The 22667-nt window shown below is 43.9% G+C and overlaps 1 protein-coding gene across 4 annotated transcripts in view; it reads right to left on the bottom strand.

The window, feature by feature from the left end:
- Positions 1-19140, bottom strand: part of frmd6 (FERM domain containing 6) — a 37218-nt gene extending 18078 nt beyond the window's left edge. For 2 of the 4 annotated variants that reach the window (XM_088354730.1, XM_088354733.1), the window contains exons 1-3: positions 18977-19140; positions 4456-4694; positions 2753-2843 (exon numbers count right to left, since the gene is read on the bottom strand). In XM_088354730.1, the coding sequence (XP_088210856.1) occupies positions 2753-2843; positions 4456-4605 (241 nt within the window). In that variant the 5' untranslated portion in view covers positions 4606-4694; positions 18977-19140. Of the gene's footprint in view, positions 1-2752; positions 2844-4455; positions 4695-18306; positions 18445-18976 lie in introns of all 4 variants that reach the window. The other 2 variants (XM_088354731.1, XM_088354732.1) reach the window with 2 other exon arrangements.
- Between the last annotated feature and the right edge of the window lie 3527 nt (positions 19141-22667).

The following is a 22667-nucleotide window of genomic DNA, read 5'->3' as shown; positions in this document are numbered from 1 at the left end:
CATCTATATCTAGACATCTATCTATCTATCTAGACATCTATCTAGACACCTATCTATCTATAGCTCAGGAGGTAGAGCGCTCGTCTTGGGATCAAGGGATCCCAGTTCGAATCCCGGCTCGTCCGTGTTACAAGTCGAAGTGTCCTTGGGTAAGACACTGAACCCCTAATACCCCCAATAAGCAGGTTAGCGCCTTACATGGCTGCAAGGCCGCTATTGGGAAATGTGGAGCACATTGTAAAGCGCTTTGGGAAGTCATTGACTTGAAAAGCGCTATAGAAATGCAAATCATTTCATTTCATTTCATATACATCTATCTATCTATCTATACATCTATCTATACATCTATATCTAGACATCTATCTATCTAGACATCTATCTAGACATCTATCTATCTATCTATCTAGACATTTATCTAGACATCTATCTAAATATCTATTTAGACATCTACTAACTATCTATCTATCTATCTATCTATCTAGACATCTATCTATCTATCTAGACATCTATCTATGTATCTAGAGATCTATCTATCTATCCATCTATCTACAAAACTCAATTCCAATGAAGTTGGGAAAGTGTGTTAATTGCAAATAAAAATTGATCCAAGTAAATTGCAAATTCTTTTCAACCCATATTTAAATGAATGCACAGCAAAGACAACATATTTATTGTCTTCACTCATAAACTTTATTGTTTTGGGAGAAAATCATCAACTCTGTAATTTGATGACAGCAACACGTGCCAAAATAGTTGGGACAGGTGTCAATAACTACTCAGAAAGTGGATGAATGGAAATCAACCAACTATTTGCAGGTGAACAGATGAATTAGCAACCGGTGAGAGTTGTTACTGGGTATAAAAAAGGGAGACCCGAACAAGCTAAGTCATTCACATGCAAGGATGGGGCGAGGTTCACCTCTTTGTGAACAACTGCGTGAGCAAATTGTTGAACAGTTTAAAAACAACATTCCTCAAAGTACAATTGCAAGGAATTTAGGGATATCATCATCTACAGTCCATAATATTGTGAAAAGGTTCAGGGAATCTGGAGAAATCACTGTGCGTAAACGGCACGGCCGTAAACCATTATTGAATGCCCGTGACCTCCGAGCCCTCAAGCGGTACTGCATTAAGAACCGACATCAATGTGTAAAGGACATCACCACATGGGCTCAGGAACACTTTGGAAAACCACTGTCAGTCAATACAGTTCGACGCTATATCCGTAAGTGTGGGTTAAAACTTTATGTTGCAAAGCGTAAGCCATTCATCAACAACATCCAGAAACGCCGCAGGGTTCTCTGGGCCCGAGCCCATCTAAAATGGACTGATACAAAGTGGAAAAGTGTTCTGTGGTCTGATGAGTCAGTTTTCCAAATTGTGTTTGGAAATTGTGGACGTCGTGTCCTCCGGTCCAAAGAAGAACAGAACCACCCAGACTGTTATGCACGCAAAGTGCAAAAGCCAGCATCTGTGATGGTATGGGGGTGCATGAGTGGCCAAGGAATGGGTAACCTGCACATCTGTGAAGGCACCATTAATGCAGAAAAGTACATTCAGGTTTTGGAACAAAGTATGTTGCCATCCAAACAGAATCTTTACCATGGGCGCCCTTGCTTCTTCCAGCAGGATAATGCCAAGCCACACACTGCACGTCTCACGACAGCGTGGCTTCGTAGTAAGAGGGTGCGGGTGCTTGACTGGCCTGCCTGCAGTCCTGACCTGTCTCCCATTGAAAATGTGTGGCGCATTATAAAGCGCAGAATAAGACAAAGGAGACCCCGGACTGTTGAACAGCTGAAGCTGTACATAAAGCAAGAATGGGAAAGGATTCCACTATCAACGATTCAACAACTAGTCTCCTCACTTCCTAAACGTTTATTGAGTGTTATTAAAAGGAAAGGTGATGTAACACAATGGTGAAGAAGCCCCTTTCCCAACTACTTTGGCACTTGTTGCAATTATAAAATTCTAAGTTTATCATTATTTGCTTATGGAAATAAAGTTTATGAGTTTGAACATGGATAATCTTGTCTTTGTGGTGTATTCATTTAAATATGGGTTAGAAAAGGTTTGCAAGTCATTCTATTCTAATTTTACTGACATTTTAAACTTTTTCCCAACTTCAATGGAATTGACTTTTGTATCTATCTAGACATTTATCTATCTAGACATCTATCTATTTGTATAGATTTCTATAGATCTAGACATTTATACATCTATATATCTATCTAGACATTTATCTATCTAGATATTTATCTAGATATCTATCTATCTAGACAGATATCTATCTTGACATCTAGACATATATCAATCTATCTATCTAGACATCTATCTATCTATCTATGTCTATCTATCTATATCTAGACATCTATCTATCTATACATCTATATATACATCTATATCTAGACATCTATCTATCTAGACATCTATCCATCTAATCTCGTTGTTGCATACAACGTGGATATCAAGGACAATCAAGACGATTCGATTCAATTTATTCCCTTTCCGGTTTTCCCCCCCAAATGGGAAAGGCATATTTCGGTCCCCCCCCCCCCCTTGGAGCCTAAAAGTTTGCAGATTGGGGGTAAACAGGAGGTCAAGAAGCGGTTGCGTTTTCCCGAGGGGGATTTCACGAGGCTCTGCAAACACTCGAGGAATGCGCAACGGTGGGGAGGGGGGCTCATCTGGAGGCCGGCTGGGAGGAAACCCCCCCACCACCGCCGCCCCACCCCCCGCTTCGACTCACTTTGAATGACGCTGAGTCCGAAGAGGTGGGAGTCCTTGAGTCTGAGGAGGTCGCACACCTGGACCAACAGATCCCTGCAGGAGGTCTTCACCTGGGGAGCGACAAAGCGTCGTCAAGGAGTTGGTTACCGTGGCAACAAGAAAGGACCGGTTCACATTTGAGATGATTTTTCTTTATTTCATCATTATTCTATTTATAGCTTATTTTTCGTTTCTTTCATTTTTATTTATCCATCCATCCATCCATGATCTGTACCGCTTATCCTCAGTAGGGTCGCGGGGCTCCTGGAGCCCATCCCAGCCTCATTTTTATTTAGTTTGGTTTAAATAGTTTTCAGACTATATACATACACTATATAGTTATTATTATGTTTTTTTAATGAAGATAAAAGGAAACTCATCAGAAATACACCACATAGATTTTTAATGTGGAAAATAACTATTTCTGGTGCAAATGTCTGTTTTAATAAGAGATTTTCATACAGTAGCCCAGGGGTGTCAAACACGATAGAACAAACATTCTGTCGAGGGCGGAGGAGTAGATTAAATGGAAAGAAAAAGAGATAGAAAGAAATAAGAGAAAGAGGGAGGGAAAAGGAGAGAGGGCGGGACAAAGAAAGAAAAAGAGAGAGGGAGAGAGCGGGAGAAAAAAAGAGGTAAAAAGTTGTGAGAGAGGGGGAAAAGAAAGAGAGGAAGAAAGAAATCCAAAGAGAAATAGAAAGACAGAAGGAGAGAAAAGAGAAAAGAAAGCACGAAGGGTAGGAAGAGAGAAAGAGAAAAAAGGAAGTTAGAGCAAAAGAAGTTAAAAAGACACAGAGAGAGAAAGAGACAAAGAGCAACAAAGGAAGAGAAAAAGACGGACACGGAGAGTGAAAGAGAGACAGAGTGGGAGAAAAGGGGTGGAAAAGAAAGAGAGAGAGAGAAAGAAATACAAGTGCGGTGTCTTTGTGGGAGGCACCTGGCTTCGGCAACATCAAGTGGACCTATTTCAACCTGCAGCTTGTTTTTCTCTTGAGCTTCTATGAGTGTTGTCTCACGGGCCGGATTCAATCCCTTAGTGGGCCTGATATGGCCCACTGGCCGCCTGTTTGATACCTATGCAGTAGCCTATTTCCAGCAAGTTCGGGAATTGCATGACAAGGTATGATTATAAAACCTGGGTATTATTTTGTTAGCGTAGCTGAAAACAGTTTAGCTGACCTTCCTTTGACCTCGTCCAGTATCTGGAGCATCATCCTTTTTGGGTGTGATTCCATTTTTAGAATGGCTAGAAAAAAAGTACTTCAATGTAAAACTCGAAAGCCTATTCATGTTCTTTATCTTCTTTGTTCCTTTATATTGTGTAAATTATAACCTTATTTTCTTTAATCCTTTATCTTCTTTGTTCTCTTTTATCCTCACTGTTAAATGTGAACTGGAGTGCCACGTCCAATTTCGTTGTCACAATATGTTCAACCCATTTCGTAACAATGACAATAAAGGTATTTTCTATCCTAACCATGCCTTTTCTATGTTCTGAGAAATAAAGGTTATTCCATGCGAGAAATTATTAAGATATTGAAGATCTCCGACAACGGTGTGTACTACTCCCTTTGGAGAACGGCACAAACGGGCGAACAAGAGTAGAAAGAGAAGTGGCGAAATGCAGAGTGGGAAAGAAAGAGCCGTCGGTGAGACCGGCCGACAAAAGGAAGAGATTCGTACGGGCAGACGTCGGATAACCGATCGGATAACCAAATGTGGGCGTGTCCTCACGTTGACGATGACGTCGAGGGTGTCGTCATTGGGCAGGAAGACGCAAACGCATCGTCGGTCCTGCATGGCTTTATTCTTGTGGAAGTTGGTCGTGCTCATTTTGGGGCCCCGGGGCCCCCTGGTGGCCCCGCTTCAGCACCCTCCCGCCGAAGAGGTCAGGGTGGGTGTCGCCGGCACGCGCTCCATCGCTGCGGACGGGGACAAAAAAGGCATGGTTAGAAGTTTGACACGGTGGCGTGACTGTCTGGTTCCCACGTTTGCTATTTTGGGGGCGTTCAAACATTGTTTTGTGGATTCGAGAACAAGGAACTTTTGTTATCCGGGCCTACTCGCTGCCCACTTGTCTTGTCTTGTGAAAGCCCAGGACAGATTCCCGGGCCACTTCCTTGCACCCCCTACAAAGGAAGGCTGTTACCGTAAAATTCGGAGTATAGAGCGCACCTGACTATAAGTCATTTTCAAAGAAACAAGCCGCATCTAACGATAAGCCGCATGTGCCCACATTGAAACTGTGCTGAATTTCAGTTTTTTATTTAGAAAATGTTTTTTAATACACCATGCAGGCGCCAACAGCCCTGGTCGCTGATTGGCTCCCTGCCACTTTTCAAACCCCCGGCTCCCTGTTACCGGCGTCAGACTGTTCTGCGAACCTATGCTCTCATCTAGGCAAGCTTTTGTACTCTCCGACATTATCCTGCCCTGTTTTCCTGCCTGATACCTGTTGCCGACCTGTTTCTGGACCCGTTTCTGTTTTGCTTCTCCATCCTGGCCATCGACCTGTTATGCCCTGTTTCCTGCCTGATACCTGTTGCTGACCTCTGCTCTGGACTCGTTACTACCCTTGCTCCTCTGTCCCGGCCATCGACCCGTTTCCCCGCTGCCTACAACTATCCTCGCTCGACACTTAAGTGCTACTTCCGTGTTCCTGCTGTCAGCCACCCGTGTCCGACGATCATCGGATCGTGGAAGCAAGCGCTGCTCTTTCTCAATAAAACTGAGTAAAAAGAACACTATTGGGTCCTGTCTTCGTGCCTGGCTTGTGACACACCAGGCCTGGAGAAAAAAATCAAAACATCCGTGACAGCACCCAGAAATGGCTATCTTCAAGCGGTTTGAAGCCCAGAAACAAAATGGATATGGAGTGTCTCAGCAAAGTGTTTGTTCTCAAGATTGCAAAAACCAAGAAATATGATAACAGTTCTCTGCTACCACAGGTTGGTGCACACGTTGTCTTCTATTTCTTTGATGTGAGATAGTGTTTCTGGCGTGTTCTGTGTCAAACCTGGAAGACCTCACCAGGAAGGCATCCAGGAAGCATCTTCACCAGATACCTGAGCCACCTCAGCCTCTACACTGAGTCCCTCTCGCATAAACCCAGACGGATTAGCCCAGAAGCCCAGCCACTTCGTCCAGCTAATTTGACGACATCCCCATGCCAACTTACAGACATAGATTCTTCAGCTTTTTCTAAGTCATCTGCCAGTGAGAAATACCTGGAACACCTCATCAGGGAGGCATTCAGACATGATGCTTGACTAACCCCTGCTATCTCCTCTCAACTAGCAGCAGCTCTACACGGAGTTCCTCCCAGATGTGCCAAGAAGACCAGACTTTTTTTCCCCCAGTCACTTCTTCCAGCTCATCCATAGTTTGATCCAAATTGTTCTAAGTCCTCCTGCCAGTCGGACATACCTGGAACACTTCTCCTGGGAGAAGTCCAGAACAGAAGCCTGAGTCACTGTAGCCGACTTACAGCACATACTCCCCAGTCACTTCATTTAGCTCATCCAACAGCATCCCAAAGTATGCACAGGCTAACCTACAGACGTAGTGTCTTCAGCTAGTCCTAATTCATTCTGCCAGTGGGGCATACCGGGAACACCACACAAGGGAGGCATCCGGAACAGATGCCAGAGCCACTTCAGCCTCAACACCTGGATGAGTCCAGTAGCCCGGACATCCCTCTCCCCAACCACTTCATCTAGCGCTATTGGATGAGCTGAACAAAGTGTCTCGGGCTCCTGGATAAGCGTAGGCAAATAGAAAGACGGAATTCTGTGTTTTTTGATGGTGGATTTCGGACTTTTTGGGAAGGGTTTTGGGGAGACTTTGAAGTCTGGGTCGGCTAAAAGTTGAGCCTCTTCTTTGAGGAGATTCTGTCAACGTGGCAAAGAGCTAGCTTTAGCGCCTTGTCATCAAATCCCACAAAAAGGCTTTGATCGGCCGGAGGGAGCGAGAGAGGGCAAAACTCCAAAAAGCAATTTTCAAAAACTTGAAAAGGTTTTTTCTTCTTTTCTCTTTCGCTCGTTTTTTCTAAAGAGAGAACTATCCGATAAGAGAGAAAGAGAAAGACAAAATGAGAGAGTGACAGATAAATGGAGGGGAGACATAGAGAAAAAGAGAGAAAGAACGACAGAAAAGAAGAAAAGGAATGAGGGATGAAAAAGAGAGAATTGGGAAGAAAAAAGATATCAAAAAGGGAGAGGAAAAACAAAGAGAACAAGAGAGACAAAAATAGAAAGGAAAAGAAATGAGAAACGAGAGAAAGATATTTCTTTATTTTCCAATTTCTCCCTTGCCTAGTTTTTCTCTCTTCTCTTTTTCACAACCTTTCCCCCTTTATTCTTTCCTTTTATTTCTTCTTCTTGTTCTTTTTCTATTTTGGAAGGATAATGAGAAATAAAAGTATGGCATTTTGGTCACCTTAAATCGCTGTAGTTGGTCATTTTCCATGCACTTTGTTGCACTCGTTATGGAAAATAAAGAAAGAGAAAAAAGGAAAAAATAATGAAATGAGTCATTTGAATATTAGTCACAAATATTATACTACTCTTCATTTAAATCAAAACATCATAGGTGGAGAAATTTGTATTTCTTTTACATAGTGGAATCCATAACTAGGAGATCATTTCTTCCTCATGCCATGAGGCTCTTTACTTCCACCTGGGGGAGTAAAAGCCCACATTAAACCAAACCCCCACATTGCATATGACCCTATTTTTATGACAGTGTGTATTTGATGTAGCACTATTGAAATACTCTTTAGCAACACGTTATATCGGGTATTTCTGTATTCTATATCTTTTATTTGATTATTTTTCAACACAAGGATACTGCTGGAAATGTGAATTTCTCTACGGGGATCAACAAAGGATCTATCTATCTATCTATCTATAACTAGTAGTCGCCGCTATGTTTGTCTGGCATCTCTGTGGCACTGGTTTTCGCCTGCATTACAATGCAGTGCCATCTGGTGGTCAAACATGACACACTGGGGCTTTAAAAAGGAACGTATTTGATAGAAGAGGAGGCCGGGCATCTGGAAAAAAGAGTGAAAAAAAGAAAATGGGCGCAGTGGGGAAAATTCCTGTCCGCCGTCCTCTTGCGACGGCCACAATGGCCGCCATTGATTCGGGACAAACCCAAAATTCCGACAAGGTCGGCAAACGCCACCGCCGTGTGAAATAAAAGGCCGGTTTCACACGAAACTCTGTCTTCTCTCGGCGGAAAATGCCACGGCGGTCACCCGGCTTACGGCAGAAGCTAGATTTTTTTTTTTTTTTTTTGCTAATGTACGAAAAAACAATTCAATTTTGAATGATTCCAATATATAAGAAAAATCAAATATTGATGCTAAGCTATATATGAAAAAAGAAATCATGAAAAAATGGATATTCCCCGTATGTGACAAAAGAAAAAATCCTCACTCAATTATGACAGTGACATTTTTAAAAAAAAAGATAAAAATGCTGATATTACTCACATGCTAATACAAAACCAAAAAATGCCAAACAGGCGGCCCGCGGGCCGGATCAGGCCCGCTAAGGGATTGAATCCGGCCCGCGAGACAACGCTCAGAGAAGCGCAAGAGAAAAAGGAGCTGCTGGCTGAAATATGTCCACTTAATGTCTCCAAAACCGGGTGCCTCTCGCAAACGCTGTACTTTTATTTCTCATTCTTTTTTCTCTTTTTTTGTTCCTCTTTGACTATTTCTCTCTGTCTTTTTACCTTCTTTTGCTCTCTTTTTTCCCTTCATCTCTCTTGCTTTCTCCTCTTTCTCCCCTTCTCTCTCTCTTTCCATCCATTTTCTCTTTCTCTCTTTGTATTTCTCTCTCTCTCTCTCTTTCTTTGTTCCTCTGTCTATTTCTCTCTGTGTCTTTTCACCTTCTTTTGCTCTCTTTTCTTCCTTTTCTCTCTCTCTCTCTCTCCTGCTTACTCCTTTCCTCTTTCTCCTCCTCTCTCTTTCTATCATCTGCTTTGCTCTTTCTCTCTTTTAATCCCTCTCTTTTTCCCTCTCTCTCCTTTTCTTTTTCCTTGTTCCTCTGTTTCTTTCTGTGTCCTTTTACCTTCTTTTGTTTTCTCTTTTTTCCTTTTCTTGAGCTTTTCTCTCTTGCTTTCTCCCCTTCTCTCTTTCTTTCCGTCTCTTTTCTCTTACTCTCTTCATACCCTTTGTGCTTTCTTTTCTCTCTTCTCTCCTTTTGTCTTTCTATTTCTCTTTGGATGTCTTTCCCCCGCTCTCATGACTTCTCTTTTTATCTCTTTTGTTTCTCCCGCTCTCTCCCTCCCTCTCTCTCTTTTTCTTTCTTTGTCATGCCCTCTCTCTTCTTTTCCCTCCCTCTTTCTCTTTTTTCTTTCTCTCGCTTTTTCTTTCTCTTTAATCTACTGGTCTGGCCCCCGAGAGAATGTTTGTTCTATCGTGTGGCCCCCGAGTTCAAATGAGTTTGACACCCCTGTTTTCGTGGAACTATCACGTGCATGGATACAGACTTATGTTTTTTTTGTCTCCGGCCAGAAAAAGAAAGACTTCTTCTCTCGAGCTTCAAATCCCAGAAATTGTCTAAGCGACCCGGGTGGGCGTGGCCCGAGATCGCGAGAGCCCCGCCCACCGGGACCGCAGCGAGCCGGCCGCACCGTCTCCCCGAATAGAAAGGCCAAAACGGCCGCAATTACGGCAAATGCCGAACCGGGAGCCGCCTCGAGTTCCCGGGGAAGAAGAAGAAGAAAACAAAAAAAAACGTCCGGAATGCGAAAACTGCAAACAGACGTCCTCCAAACGTCCTTCGCGGCGGAAGGAAGGAAAAACACAATCCGAGGAAAGAAAGATCAAAACAGGAAAAGCCGAGTAAGCGGCTTCTTCGCCCGTCAGCGCCGCAACCTCTAAAGCAGGGCTGTCAAACTCGTTTTAACTCGGGGGGGCCACACCAGAGAACAAACCTTCTGTCGGGGGCCGGACGAGTAGATTAGGGAGAAAGAAAAAGAGAGAAAGAAATAAGAAAAAGAGGGAGGGAAAAGGAGAGAGGGCGGCACAAAGAAAGAAAAAGAGGGAGAGAGCGTGAGAAACAAAAGATTAAAAGTCGTGAGAGAGGGGGAAAAGAAAGGGAGAGGAAGAAAGAAAGAGAAATAGAAAGACGGAAGGAGAGAAAAGAGAAAAGAAAGCGCGAAGGGTAGGAAAAGAGGAAGAGAAAAGGAAAAAGGGAAGTTAGAGCAAAAAGAAGCAAAAGAAGAAGTTAAAAAGACACAGAGAGAGAAAGAGAGAGAGAGAGAGAGAGAGGGAGAGAGGGAGAAAAGGGGTGGAAAAGAAAGAGAGAGAGAGAAAGAGAGAAAAAGCGGAAGAAAAGGGGTGGAAGAGAGAGAGAGAAGGAGAGAGAGAGAGAGGGAGAAAAGGGGTGGAAGAGAGAGAGAGCAAGAGAGAAAGAGACAGAGATAGAGAGGGAGGGAGAAAAGGGGTGGAAGAGAGAGAGAGCAAGAGACAGAGAGAGAGAGAGAGTGAGAAAAGGGGTGGAAAAGAGAGAGAGAGAGAGAAGGAGATGAAGAGGAAGAAAAGGGGTGGAAGAGAGAGAGAGAGAGAGAGAGACAGAGAGAGAGGGGAAGAAAAGGGGTGGAAAAGAGAGAGAGACACAGAGAGTGAAAGAGACAGAGTGGGAGAAAAGGGATGGAAAAGATAAAGAGAGAGAAAGAGACAGAGAGAGAGAGAAAGAGGGAGAAAAGGGGTGGAAGAGAGAGAGAAAGAGAGAGACAGGGAGAGAGAGGGAGAAAAGGGGTGGAAAAGAGAGAGAGAGAGACACAGAGAGTAAAAGAGACAGAGAGTGGGAGAAAAAGGATGGAAGAGAGAGAGAGAGAGAGAGAGAAATAAATACAAATAAAGTACAGTGCCTTTGTTGGAGGCACCTGGCATTGGCAACATCAAGTGGACATATTTCAACTTGCAGCTTGTTTTTCTCTTGCGCTTCTCTGAGTGTTGTCTCGCGGGCCAGATTCAAACCCTTAGCGGGCCTGATCTGGCCCGCGGGCCGCCTCTTCGTCACCTGTGATTATGGAGGAGGAAAAGGCCTGCACCCACAATCCGGTGATCGTCAGTCACGGGAAGCAGATCGCTCAGAACGCGGAAGTGGCGAGCGAGCGAAGGCGGTGTCGAGAGCGGGGGGAGAACAGGTTGACGTTAACGTTATCGGGTTCAGAAAAGGGGTCCGAGCTGAGAGTCAAACTGGAATCAAGACCGGATGGAGTCAGGGTCGAAAGGGCTTGCCTCGCGTGGGCTGAGGTTCGCAGACGGACTGACAACGGGTGACGGGAAGACGGGAGTTTAAAAAAAGGAGCAGACTCAGGTGCCCCGCATCAGTAATCGTGACAATGGCTCATTTGAAATGAAAATCCTTGGAAAGTTCTCCACCTCAAATGGATTTTGCCACGTTCGTTGCCGTTCTTTCGTGTCGGCGAGGCAAGATGGAGGTTGCCTCGGGCGTGGGAAGACCTTGAAACTGCCCCGAAAGCAAACGGGAGGCCCCCGTTTTCTAACCGCTTTGCGGGTGGAGAACCCTACTTTGGCTATATAGCGAGGATGGAGAACATGGACATCAATGCCAAAGCGATGTTGTTAACGCATTCCATGCCAGATGTTTCTCTCAAACAGGAAGTGCCCGTTCATTTCCTTTTGAAGGCCTACAGAATATCTAGTTCCGTAGCTATTGATCAGGGTGTCATGATTGCTTATTGGGGCCAACAGCCCTAGTTGCTGATCGGCTCCCTGACTCTTTTTAAACCCCAGTCTTCCAAGAGGAAGCCGTCAGACCGTCTGCGAACCTATGCTCTCAGCTAGGCAAGCTTTGTACTCTTTGACATTCTCCTGCCCTGTTTTCTCCTGCCTAATACCTGTTGCCGACCTTTTTCTGGACCCATTTCTGCTTCTGCTCCTCCGTCCCGGCCATTGACCCGTTTTGCCCTGTTTCCTGCCTGATACCCATTGCCGACCTGTTTCTGGACCCGTTTCTGCTTTTGCTCCTCCGTCCTGGCCATCGACCTGTTTTGCCCTGTTCCCTGCCTGATACCTGTTGCCGACCTCTTTTCTGGACTCGTTACTGCCCTTGCTCCTCTGTCCCGTCCATCGACCCGTTTTGCCCTGTTTACTGCCTGATACCCATTGCCGACCTGTTTCTGGACCCGTTTTTGCTTTTGCTCCTCCGTCCCGGCCATCCATCCGTTTTGCCCTGTTTTCCTGTCTGATACCTGTTCCCGACCTGTTTCTGGACCCGTTTCTGCTTTTGCTCCTCCGTCCCGGCCATCCATCCATTTTGCCCCGTTTCCTGCCCGATACCTGTTGCCGACCTGTTTCTGGACTCGTTACTGCCCTTGATTCTCCGTCCCGGCCATCCACCTGTTTTCCTGCTGCCTACTTCTGCGTTCCTGCCATCAGCTACTCGTATCCGACGATCATCAGGTCGTGGAAGCAAGCACTGCTCTCTTTTTCAATAAAACTGAGTAAAACGAACGCTATTGGGTCTTGTCTCTGTTTCTGGCTTGCGCCACCGGGGTTTTCAACCTTTTTGAAACCGAGAGCTATTTTTGATTACTAATTACCGCAAAGGGCACGTATTTACTATCTTATTACAGAGTTCACTCGTTCACTGACAATAAGTTTTGTTTTTGCTCCATAAACTCATGTCAGAGACTATAACATTTTATCCATCCATCCATTATCTGCACCGCTTATCTTCAGCAGGGACGCGGGGGTGCTGGAGTCCATCCCAGCTATCCTCGGGCAGTGGGCAGGGGACACCCTTAGTCCGGTTGCCAGCCAATCACAGGGCACACAGAGACAGACAACTCACTCGTTCATTCGGACCTAGGGACAATTTGGACCGGCCAATTCACCTAAAGTGCATGTTTTTGAGGAACGTGGGAGGAAACAGGAATGCCCGGAGGAAACCCACGCAATCACGGAGAGAACATGCAAACTCAAACCTTTTAGCCAAAGCTGATTCTCAATGTCTGTCCCCTTAAAATACGCAATTGCAGAGGCTCCAGGTGGTGGAATGTCTGATCTCTTAGTCAAAAGTCTTTCAGTTTCTGTTTAAAAAGGACCCAGTTGGACGCTTCCTTTAGCTCAGTGAGTAAACACTTCCAGGCTTTAGTGTCTTGTACAGTAAAAGCCGATTGTCCAAAAGTCGTTTTCCGCCTCGAAGAGAACATACGCCAACGATCCATTTCGAGTGGCGAAAACACGGTGCCAGAAAACATCCATAAATGATTCAGTCTGAAAGAAGGAAATGATAACTTAAATTCATAATCCCAAAGGTGAGAACCACCAGGAAAAGAAGGTGTGTGTCTGTGTGCGGAGTCCAACTTTGGAACCATTTACAAGACCAGATCAAACAATCTTCAACTATTCACGTGTTCAAATTTAAATTAAAAAAAAACATTCCTGGCAGAATACAGAGATGAAGAAAATGGGATATGTGTCATAATTTGGAACACCTGTGGCAGATTGATTGGCGCCAACAGCCCGGACAAGCTGATTGGTGGCCACACCCTTCTTAAACCCCCCGACTTCAGTTCAAACTTTGTCAGATCGTTGCGAGCTGTTGTGTTTCACTCAGTGAGCGTCCCCGTCCGACTTCGTCCCCGTTAAAACCTGTTTCCTGCCCGATTCCTGTTTTTCGACCCGTTTACGAACCCGACTACGCCTGTTCTGCCTGCCCCCTGCCTACGACCACTATGACGAACTCGACATCGCCTCTGATCGCCAGCCCCGGTCAAACGACGTGCCGTTCCGGCCTGCCTTCTTCCGACACGGGAGTGTCATCCCCGCCTTGCTCGATCCCGCTCTCCGCCAGTCTTCGGATCAAGCGAGCCTTACTCTCGCTCTCTTTCAATAAAATCGGAGAAACGCATGAAATTGAGTCCTGTGTCCGTTCTGGTCTGTGACAATATGAGTGAGATTGGAATAGTGCGTCTAGAACTATGGTTAACTTTGTTGTTATTGTTGCTATTGTTATATCATAACTGTTGTTATTAATATTATTACCATTGTTGTTATTATCATTGGTGTGTTCAATAGGGAAGATGAAAGGGTATTTGCTTCTTACTACCCCTTTTCGAACATATTATGTCACATTATTTTGTTGTTGAGTTATTGTTTTTGTCCTGATTTTATTTTATAATGTTCGAAATCAAGTGTTCATTCATTCATTCATTAGCTCTTAGCGAATCTGAGTTTGACACCCCTGATTTAGGGTGGACAAAGGAATTCATGTTTTTGACGAAAATAGGTCAAACGAACCCAAATATGGTGTTACAGTGGAACCTGGCTAGTTCGTGGTTCCACTTTTGCGGCTTCAGAGCTTCGCGGTTCTAAAAAATATACCTTACCTTCTCAATAAAAGCTATGGACTTGACGCCATTGAGCGCGAGCTTGTGTCAACGGAGGACACGGTGTGGACACTCTTATTGTGAAGGGGAGGGGGAGGCCCTGACACAATGCTTAGTCATGGTGAGTTACCGCTTCGCTCAATAAAATTTTCATTCAAGTGGCCAGGTTTAGACATCAGTCCGCTATTTTCTACTTAACTAAGCTAGCAATGCGTTAACTGGCAGTGAAAGAGTTAAATACCAAAAGGAAGGAAAAATGACTCGCCCAACGAACGAGTTAGTCTGTAACTAACTTCCGTAGCTCATGAACAGGGTTACTTGAACTGGATTCCTTTCAATGACTTTTGGACGACTCCAATAGCAAATATGCTCATAAAAGACAAAAGAAACTCAATAGGAATACAATGATGACTCACAACACGCGGTAAGCTTTCTCTCCTGGCTTTGATCTCTTTGATCTCCGGCATAACGAACATAAAATGCCACAGAAACAAAATGAAAATCAATCCAAACAGCTTGCCAACATCATTTTTGCCGTTCCATGTGTTCCGTTACTCGCCGAGCCTGCACAAAATGGAGTCATTTGATTCCTATTTCGTTTCTTTTGTCTTTTATTAGCATATTTGGTATTGGAGTAATCCAAAAGTCATTGAAAGTAATCCAGTTAAAGTAACCCTACCCAACCCAACCCTGCTCATGAACTACCAAGAACGACGACAGACATCAACGATCCGTTTTGAATTCAGTGCCAGTGACACGAGTTGGAATGTCAACCCTCTGTTTTCTGTGATTAATAGTTAACTCGGCTGGCAGCGGACGAGTTAATTTTTGGAAGTAGTGTTAATTAGACTCACTAAAACTCATCTACACCAGGGGTGTCCAACTGGTTTTAGCTGGGGGCCACAATTGCTCTAAAAAATCTCACGGGGGCCGGACTCGTAAGTTGAAGAGAAAGAGAGAGGGAGGAAAAGAGAGAGAAGGAGAAGGAGGGAAAGAGAGAGGGATAAACAGATATTAACAAGGGAGACAGAGTTAAAGTGAGAGAAAAAGAGGGCAGAATAAAGATATGAACGGAGAAGAAGGGGAAAATGAATAGAGAGAGAAAAAGAAAGGGAAAAAAGAAAGATCAAAAGAATAAGAAAAGTGAAACGACAGAAAGAAAAAGAGTCAGCAGGAGAAAAAGAGACAACGTGAGGTGTGAGAGAGAGAGAGAGAGAGAGGTCGAAAAAGGGAAAGAGAATTAAAGTGTGAGTTAGAGAGAGAAATAGAAAAAGAGCAAGACAGAGAAAAAGAAAGAGTTAAAGAGTGAGAGAGAAATAGAGAAAAGAGAAAAAGAGAGAGAATGAGAGAGTGAACAGGAGAAAGAAAAAGAGGGAGGAATAAATCAAAAAGAAGTGAGTCAGAGAGAAATGGAGAAATACGACCACGATTGTTTTGCAAGTGTTAACTGGCTTGGGAGACATCTGGTGGAAATCTTTCAAACTACAGCTCATTTTCCTCTTGCACTTCACTCACTGTTGTCTTGCGGGCCAGATTTAAACCATTGGTGGGCCTGATCTGGCCCGCGGGCGGCTGTTTGACACCTGTGATGTAATGTGTGAATAGTGCAATCCCTTCTCAAGGTTTCTTCATTTTCCTCACGTTGAGGTTTTTGAGTTTTCCTTGCCCTCATGTCGGTTTCAGATCAGGGGATGCTGTCATAGTAGTCTATAGTCTGCGCAGCCCTTTGAGACTCCTTGTGATTAAGGGCCAAACAACTAAACATGACTTGACCAATAGTAGTAGTAACTTTAGAACTACAACTAAAAAATGTGTTACAAAGACATAGTACGTACTTTATAGCCTACTAATTTAATGTTTTTATCTTAGGTATGAAGGATTTTATATTTTAATACCATTAAATACATGTTACCTTTATCGAGTGCAATGAAGATTTTCACTGAGTGAGCTTCAGGTCACGCCGTTCTGAATGCGAATGTTTTGTTTAATTCTGTTGATAACAGGACTCTGACGGAGGAGGCCAGACACACAAGGACAGACATCGCGACGCTCTTCTCCGAGACAGTGGGGCCTTTTCCTGACACGCCCATGGGAGGAACTTGCTTGCAGAAAAAAACGTGGGCCGGGAGAACTTCAGAAGATCGAGGGACAATCGAGAGAGAGGCTCGACAAAGACTCGAGCAACACTAATTCGGCTAATTCGATGGAGTTCACTTAGTTAATTTGTTTAAGAAATTAAATCTGCCCCCGTGTGGAAATGCCGGTCTCTTGTCCGTCTTTTCCCCAAAAGAAACGAGCATGCATTGTTAGGCGAATGTAAGTTGTGTTTGGTTAATGGCGTCAGATAACTCATTCGAACAATTTGATTAACGGTACATTATAATATTTATTTCCGAACAGGTACCAGGGTTTCGGGAATCACACGAGTTAATTAGCATAGGTTTCTATCCCTCACTATGCGTCAATTCATCAAGCCGTTGGGAATTTTTTTCAGTATAAAAAAATTGCCATTAGATGACAGGAGTGGCTTTGATCTTGTCCACAGTTCAAGGTGGCACCCCCACTTCTAGTTTTGCTTCCCGCATCCAACGATGAAGTGTGTCATTGGCCCAAAATGGCAAGTCGTTGGATTGAAGCACTGTGGTGAGAAGCGAAACTAGAAATAGCCTTATTATTTCCAAAAAAGATAACAAAATCCCTTCGTCATCGTTGGGGTAGGGAGGGATGACGTTTCGTGCACGTCTGTCATCGCCATGGTGACTGAAATAACGTGTGATCACTTCACCCCAAAAAAGAACCTTTTTGGACCATGCAAAATCTATTGCACCATGGTCGCGTTCTGGAAGGGGTAATACCACTTCTCAAGGTTTTATTTTTCCCTCATGTTGAGATTTTGGGTTTTTCCTTGCCCGCATGTTGGTTCCAGATCAAGCGATGGTGTCATTGTAATCCTGTGCAGTCCTTTGGGCCAAACAAAGAAATGGGACTTGACTTGACTATAGAAAAGCTACAAAAACGTTTATTACATATGAATAGTACTTACTATATATACTATTTTGAATTGTAATATTTTTTATCTCAGGTACCAGGGGTTCAGGAATCACATTAGATAGATAGATGTCTAGATAGATAGACAGATAGATGTCTAGATGGATAGATAGATGTCTAGATAGACAGATGTCTAGATAGATGTCTAGATAGATGGATATATAGATAGATGTCTAGATGGATAGATAGATAGATGGACATATGCCTAGATAGATAGATGTCTAGATAGATGTCTAGATAGATGTCTAGATAGATAGATGTCTAGATAGATAGATAGATGTCTAGATAGATAGACGTCTAGATAGATAGATATATGTCTAGATAGATAGATGTCTAGATAGACAGATGTCTAGATAGACAGATGTCTAGATAGACAGATAGATGTCTAGGTAGATAGATGTCTAGATAGATTTCTAGAAAGATGTCTAGATAGATGTCTAGATAGATAGATAGATAGATGTCTAGATAGATAGACGTCTAGATAGATAGACGTCTAGATAGATAGATATATGTCTAGATAGATAGATGTCTAGATAGACAGATAGATGTCTAGGTAGAAAGATGTCTAGATAGATTTCTAGAAAGATGTCTAGATGGATTTTTAGATAGATGTCTAGATATCTAGGTAGATAGATAGACAGATATCTAGATAAATGTCTAGATAGAGAGATATCTAGATAGATAAATGTCTAGATAGATAGATGTCTAGATAGATAGATGTCTAGATAGATAGATGCCTAGATGGATTGATAGATGTCTAGATAGATAGACGTCTAGATATCTATCTAGATATCTAGATAGATAAATGTCTAGATAGATAGATATCTAGATATATGTCTAGATAGATAGATGTCTAGATATACGTCTAGATAGATAGATGTCTAGGTAGATATATGTCTAGGTAGATATCTAGAGATAGATGTCTAGATGGATGGATAACTTTCTTCATCCCCGAAGGGAAATTCACACTTCCAGCAGTCTCCCTTGTTGTTTATCAACAGATTAACATGATTAGTTAATCAGCACAAGTTTCTATCCCCCGTTATGCATCACTTTCACCTTAGAACTACAATCCAAAACTAATTGTTACATATAAATAGTACTTACTAAAGACTACTTTGGATTTTGATGGTTTTATCTCAAGTACCAGTGGTTTCTCTCCCCCGCCATGCGTCGATTTCACTTGACTCCCCCTCCACATCAGAACCAATTCACGCCGTATCCCGAGGCTCTACTGTACAACAACTGTATGATAGAAAAAGATGAAAAGTGAATGTAAGAAGCTTTAAAGTCGTGTCCTTGTTGACTTTTGCGATTGTTTATCATCGAAAGGAATCCGTGCGTGTACACGCGTCATCGTAATTACACAACAAGAGAGGAAATTAGTACTACGCCAAAGAATGTGCTTTTCTCTCCCTGGAGAACTTTGGGTGGGGGAAAACACTTTTTTTTCGCTTCGTTTTTGCAAAAAAAAAAAGATTTATGATACGAAAAAAGGAAAGAAATATTTCAAATGTGTCCCACGAAAAGCGGAAAGTTTCTGCGACTTGAATTCCATGGCAACATTCCTGGCGGATTCGCCTTACGTGCCCCAACACGCTTTCAACCAGCGCGGTTTCAAATGACACGCGGAGCGAATACAGATACACAAATGGAAACAAAAACAAAAAAAAGAATCACTTTAAAAGGTAAATGTGACGGTTTTGGGAAGGTTTAACAGTGACGTCATAGCCCCCCCCATTAAGGGGACTTTCTTTCCGAGTTTTCGTGAACTCACCTTTTCTCTTTTGAAAAGACGACGAGGTCATTCTTTGAAAGTAGCGACAAAGTTGGGCCGAAGTTGAAGAAGAAAGTCAAACAATAAATGAAATAAAAGATCCCAAAAATGGATAAAAAGTAAGTTCAAGCGAGTTTAGGAGATGAACGTCGACTAGCGGACTGGTGAGCCACTCTCCGCTCGAGCCTGCTCCTCTTTGCGCCTGACCACAAATTAGAAAAAAGGGGGAGGAAAAGAAAAACATAACAAGATAAACCAACAACACATTTGAAACACTCATTTTTAGGGGATTCAGTTGAATTCCAAACTCCCTTTGAACGCTATCAGGCTGTTTTATCGGATGTTTGTATCAACAAATGAGGAAAATTGCGGTGGTCATTTAAACATCCCCCCTCTCAGTGTCCTACTTTAGTATCGTCCTCAAACAGCCTCCATTCCTTTGGCGGTCTGCTTTGTAAATTTGCGACATTCCCGCTGGATGACAATTTTTTTTTAAAGAAAAAAGGAAAACAAAAGAAAAATACGACAAAAGGAAGAAAGAGGGAAAGAGAAAAAGAAAGAAAAAAGAAAGAGAGAAAGAAAGAAAGAAGAAGAGAAAGAAAGAAAGAAAGAAAGAAAGAAGAAAGAAAAGAAGAAAGAGAAAAGGAAAGAAAAAAGAGAAAGATGGAGAAAAAGAAAGTTTGGAAAAAGAGGTAGTAAGAAATAATGAAAGAAAGACAGACAGACAGAAAAAGAGAAAGAGACAAAGAAAGAAAGAAAGAAAGAAAGAAAGAAAGAAAAGATGAACGAGAGAAAAGAAAAACAGAAAGATGTAGAAAAAGAAAAATTGGTAAAAGAGGGAGAAAGAAAAATAGAAAAAAGAGAGAAAGAAAGAAAGAAAAGAAGAAAGAGCGAAAAGGAAAGAAAAAAAGAGAAGGATGTAGAAAAACAAACAATGGTAAAAGAGGGAGAAAGAAAAAAAAGACAAAGAGAAAAGGGAAGATGAACCCATAGAAAGAGAGAAGGAAAACGAAAGCCAGAAACGATGCAATGCATATTGCACGATTCGAATGTGAACAAAGGATGCTTTACAGTTTACACCAACAACGGCGACCGGGTGATGAAGGTGCTGAATTTGAGTCGGATTAGGATGCTTCTCCTGCTACTGATAACCGAGGAAACTAGTACTATTCCATGTGGGTGAGCAAACCCCTTACCCAAAAGAACAACCTGGAAAGGGATGGGTGCCACCAGGCTGTATTTGCTCACAGGAAATGCTGCCTTGACGTGGATCTGGATCCACAAATAGACTGTTCAGCCAATCAGAATGCAGGAAGCAAATCCAGGAAGAAGCGAGAAAGTCTTGTAGCGAGAAGTCACTGTATTCGAACCCCCCCCCCCCAATACTACGTGGAATGTGAACAATGGCGGCCATCGCAGTCCGTAGTAGGAAGGTGACTTCCGAGTGTGTCCCTTTTCGCCAAAACCTCACGCCTGCGTCCTCAGATGGCATTCCTTAATAGGTGACTGACCCACTATCTGGGGGAGCTTTGTTTACCTTCCATTTCACCCGAATCAAAACGTCATTCGCTTGGGTCGTCGTAGACAGCGGGAAAACGGGTCGATGGCCGGGACGGGGGAGCAAAACAGAAACGGGTCCAGAAAAAGGTCAGCGACAGGTATCGGGCAGGAAACAGGGCGAAACGGGTCGATGGCCAGGACAGAGGAGCAAAAGCAGAAACGGGTCTAGAAAAAGGTCGGCAACAGGTATCAGACAGGAAACAGGGAAAAACGGGTCAATGGCCAGGACAGAGGAGCAAGGGCAGTAACGAGTCCAGAGGGAAGTCTACAACAGGTATCAGGCAGGAAACGGGGCAAAATGGATGGATGGCCGGGACGGAGGAGCAAAAGCAGAAACGGGTCCAGAGAAGAGGTCGGCAACAGGTATCAGGCAGGAAACAGGGTGAAACAGGTCGATGGCCGGGACGGAGGAGCAGAAGCAGAAACGGGTCTGGATAAAGGTCGGCAACAGGTATCAGGCAGGAAACGGGGCAAAATGGATGGATGGCCGGGACGGAGAAGCAAAAGCAGAAACGGGTCCAGAGAAGAGGTCGGCAACAGGTATCAGGCAGGAAACAGGGTGAAACAGGTCGATGGCCGGGACGGAGGAGCAGAAGCAGAAACGGGTCTGGATAAAGGTCGGCAACAGGTATCAGGCAGGAAATGGGGCAAAACAGGTCGATGGCCAGGACAGAAGAGCAGAAGCAGAAACGGGTCCAGAGAAGAGGTCGGCAACAGGTATCAGGCAGGAAACAGGGTGAAACAGGTCGATGGCCAGGACAGAAGAGCAGAAGCAGAAACGGGTCCAGAAAAAGGTCGTCAATATGTATCAGGCAGCCTGAAGGCACCCATCCCTCTCTGGGGCATTAATGTGATCTGGTGGGTGTATCCCTTAACCACTGGGCTTGTAGGGGCACCACTACCTGTGGTGTGTTTTGGGCAACTACAGCCTGGAGGCACCCATCCCTCTCCGGGGCATTAATGTGATCGGGTGGGTGTATCCCTTAACCACTAGTCTTGTAGGGGCACCACTTCTTGTGGTGTGTTTTGGGCAAGTACAGCCTGGCGGCCCCCATCCCTCTCCAGGCCATATATGTGGTCGGGTGGGTGGATTCCTTAACCACTGGGCTTGTAGGGGCACCACTACCTGTGGTGTGTTTTGGGCAACTACAGCCTGGAGGCACCCATCCCTCTCCGGGGCATTAATGTGATCGGGTGGGTGTATCCCTTAACCACTAGTCTTGTAGGGGCACCACTTCCTGTGGTGTGTTTAGGGCAACTACAGCCTGGTGGCACCCATCTTCAAAGACACGGCAAAAACTCAAGGAAAGCATCCCAAGATTCTAGAGTATTCCTATCAGCTGCTAGCTTCCGTCCAGACGAAGCAAGTGTCTCTGAAAAAAATGTGACAAGGGGGAAGAGAGGACAAATATTTGTCTTTAGCAGGGAGGTGTTTGGCTTTCCTTCTCGCTGTTCAAAGTCCAAAAAACCTGGAAAAAATGTGGGAAAAGTTCTGGTTTACATCTTAAGACATCGCCCCCTATAGGACACCACACATGGGTCTCACTTGCTTTTGTGGTATGTAGGTCACCTAAAACTGTCTTTTGAAGATAGCCTATAGTCCACAGGTGTCCAACAGCTGGCCCGCAGGCTAGATCAGGCCCGCTAAGGGATTGAATCCGGAGACAACACTCAGAGAAGCGCAAGAGAAAAACAAGCTGCAGCTTGAAATATGTCCGCTTGATGTTGCCAAAGCCAGGTGCCTCCAACAAAGACACTCTACTTGTATTTATCTCTCTCTCTCTCTCTTTCTTTTCCACCCCTTTTCTCCCACTCTCTGTCTCTTTCACTCTCCGTGTCTCTTTTTTCTCTTCCTTTGTTGCTCTTTGTCTCTTTCTCTCTGTGTTTTTTAACCTCCTTTGCTCTAACTTCCTTTTCTCTTTTCTTACCCTTTGCGCTTCTGTTTTCTGTTTTCTCTCCTTCTGTCTTTCTATTTCTCTTTGGATGTCTTTCTTCCTCTCCCTTTCTTTTCCCCCTCTCTCACCACTTTTTATCTTTTGTTTCTCACGCTCTCCCTCTCTCTCTTTCTTTGTCCTGCCCTCTCTCCTTTTCCCTCCCTCTTTCTCTTATTTCTTTATCTCTTTTTCTTTCG

The sequence above is a fragment of the Urocampus carinirostris genome, chromosome 15 (genome assembly GCF_059441175.1).
Source record: "Urocampus carinirostris isolate Australia breed hairy pipefish chromosome 15, RoL_Ucar_1.0, whole genome shotgun sequence".
In the NCBI taxonomy this organism is placed as follows: domain Eukaryota; kingdom Metazoa; phylum Chordata; class Actinopteri; order Syngnathiformes; family Syngnathidae; genus Urocampus; species Urocampus carinirostris.
The sequence above is the reverse complement of the archived record's forward strand: the minus strand, read 5'-3'. Positions and strand labels throughout refer to the sequence as shown.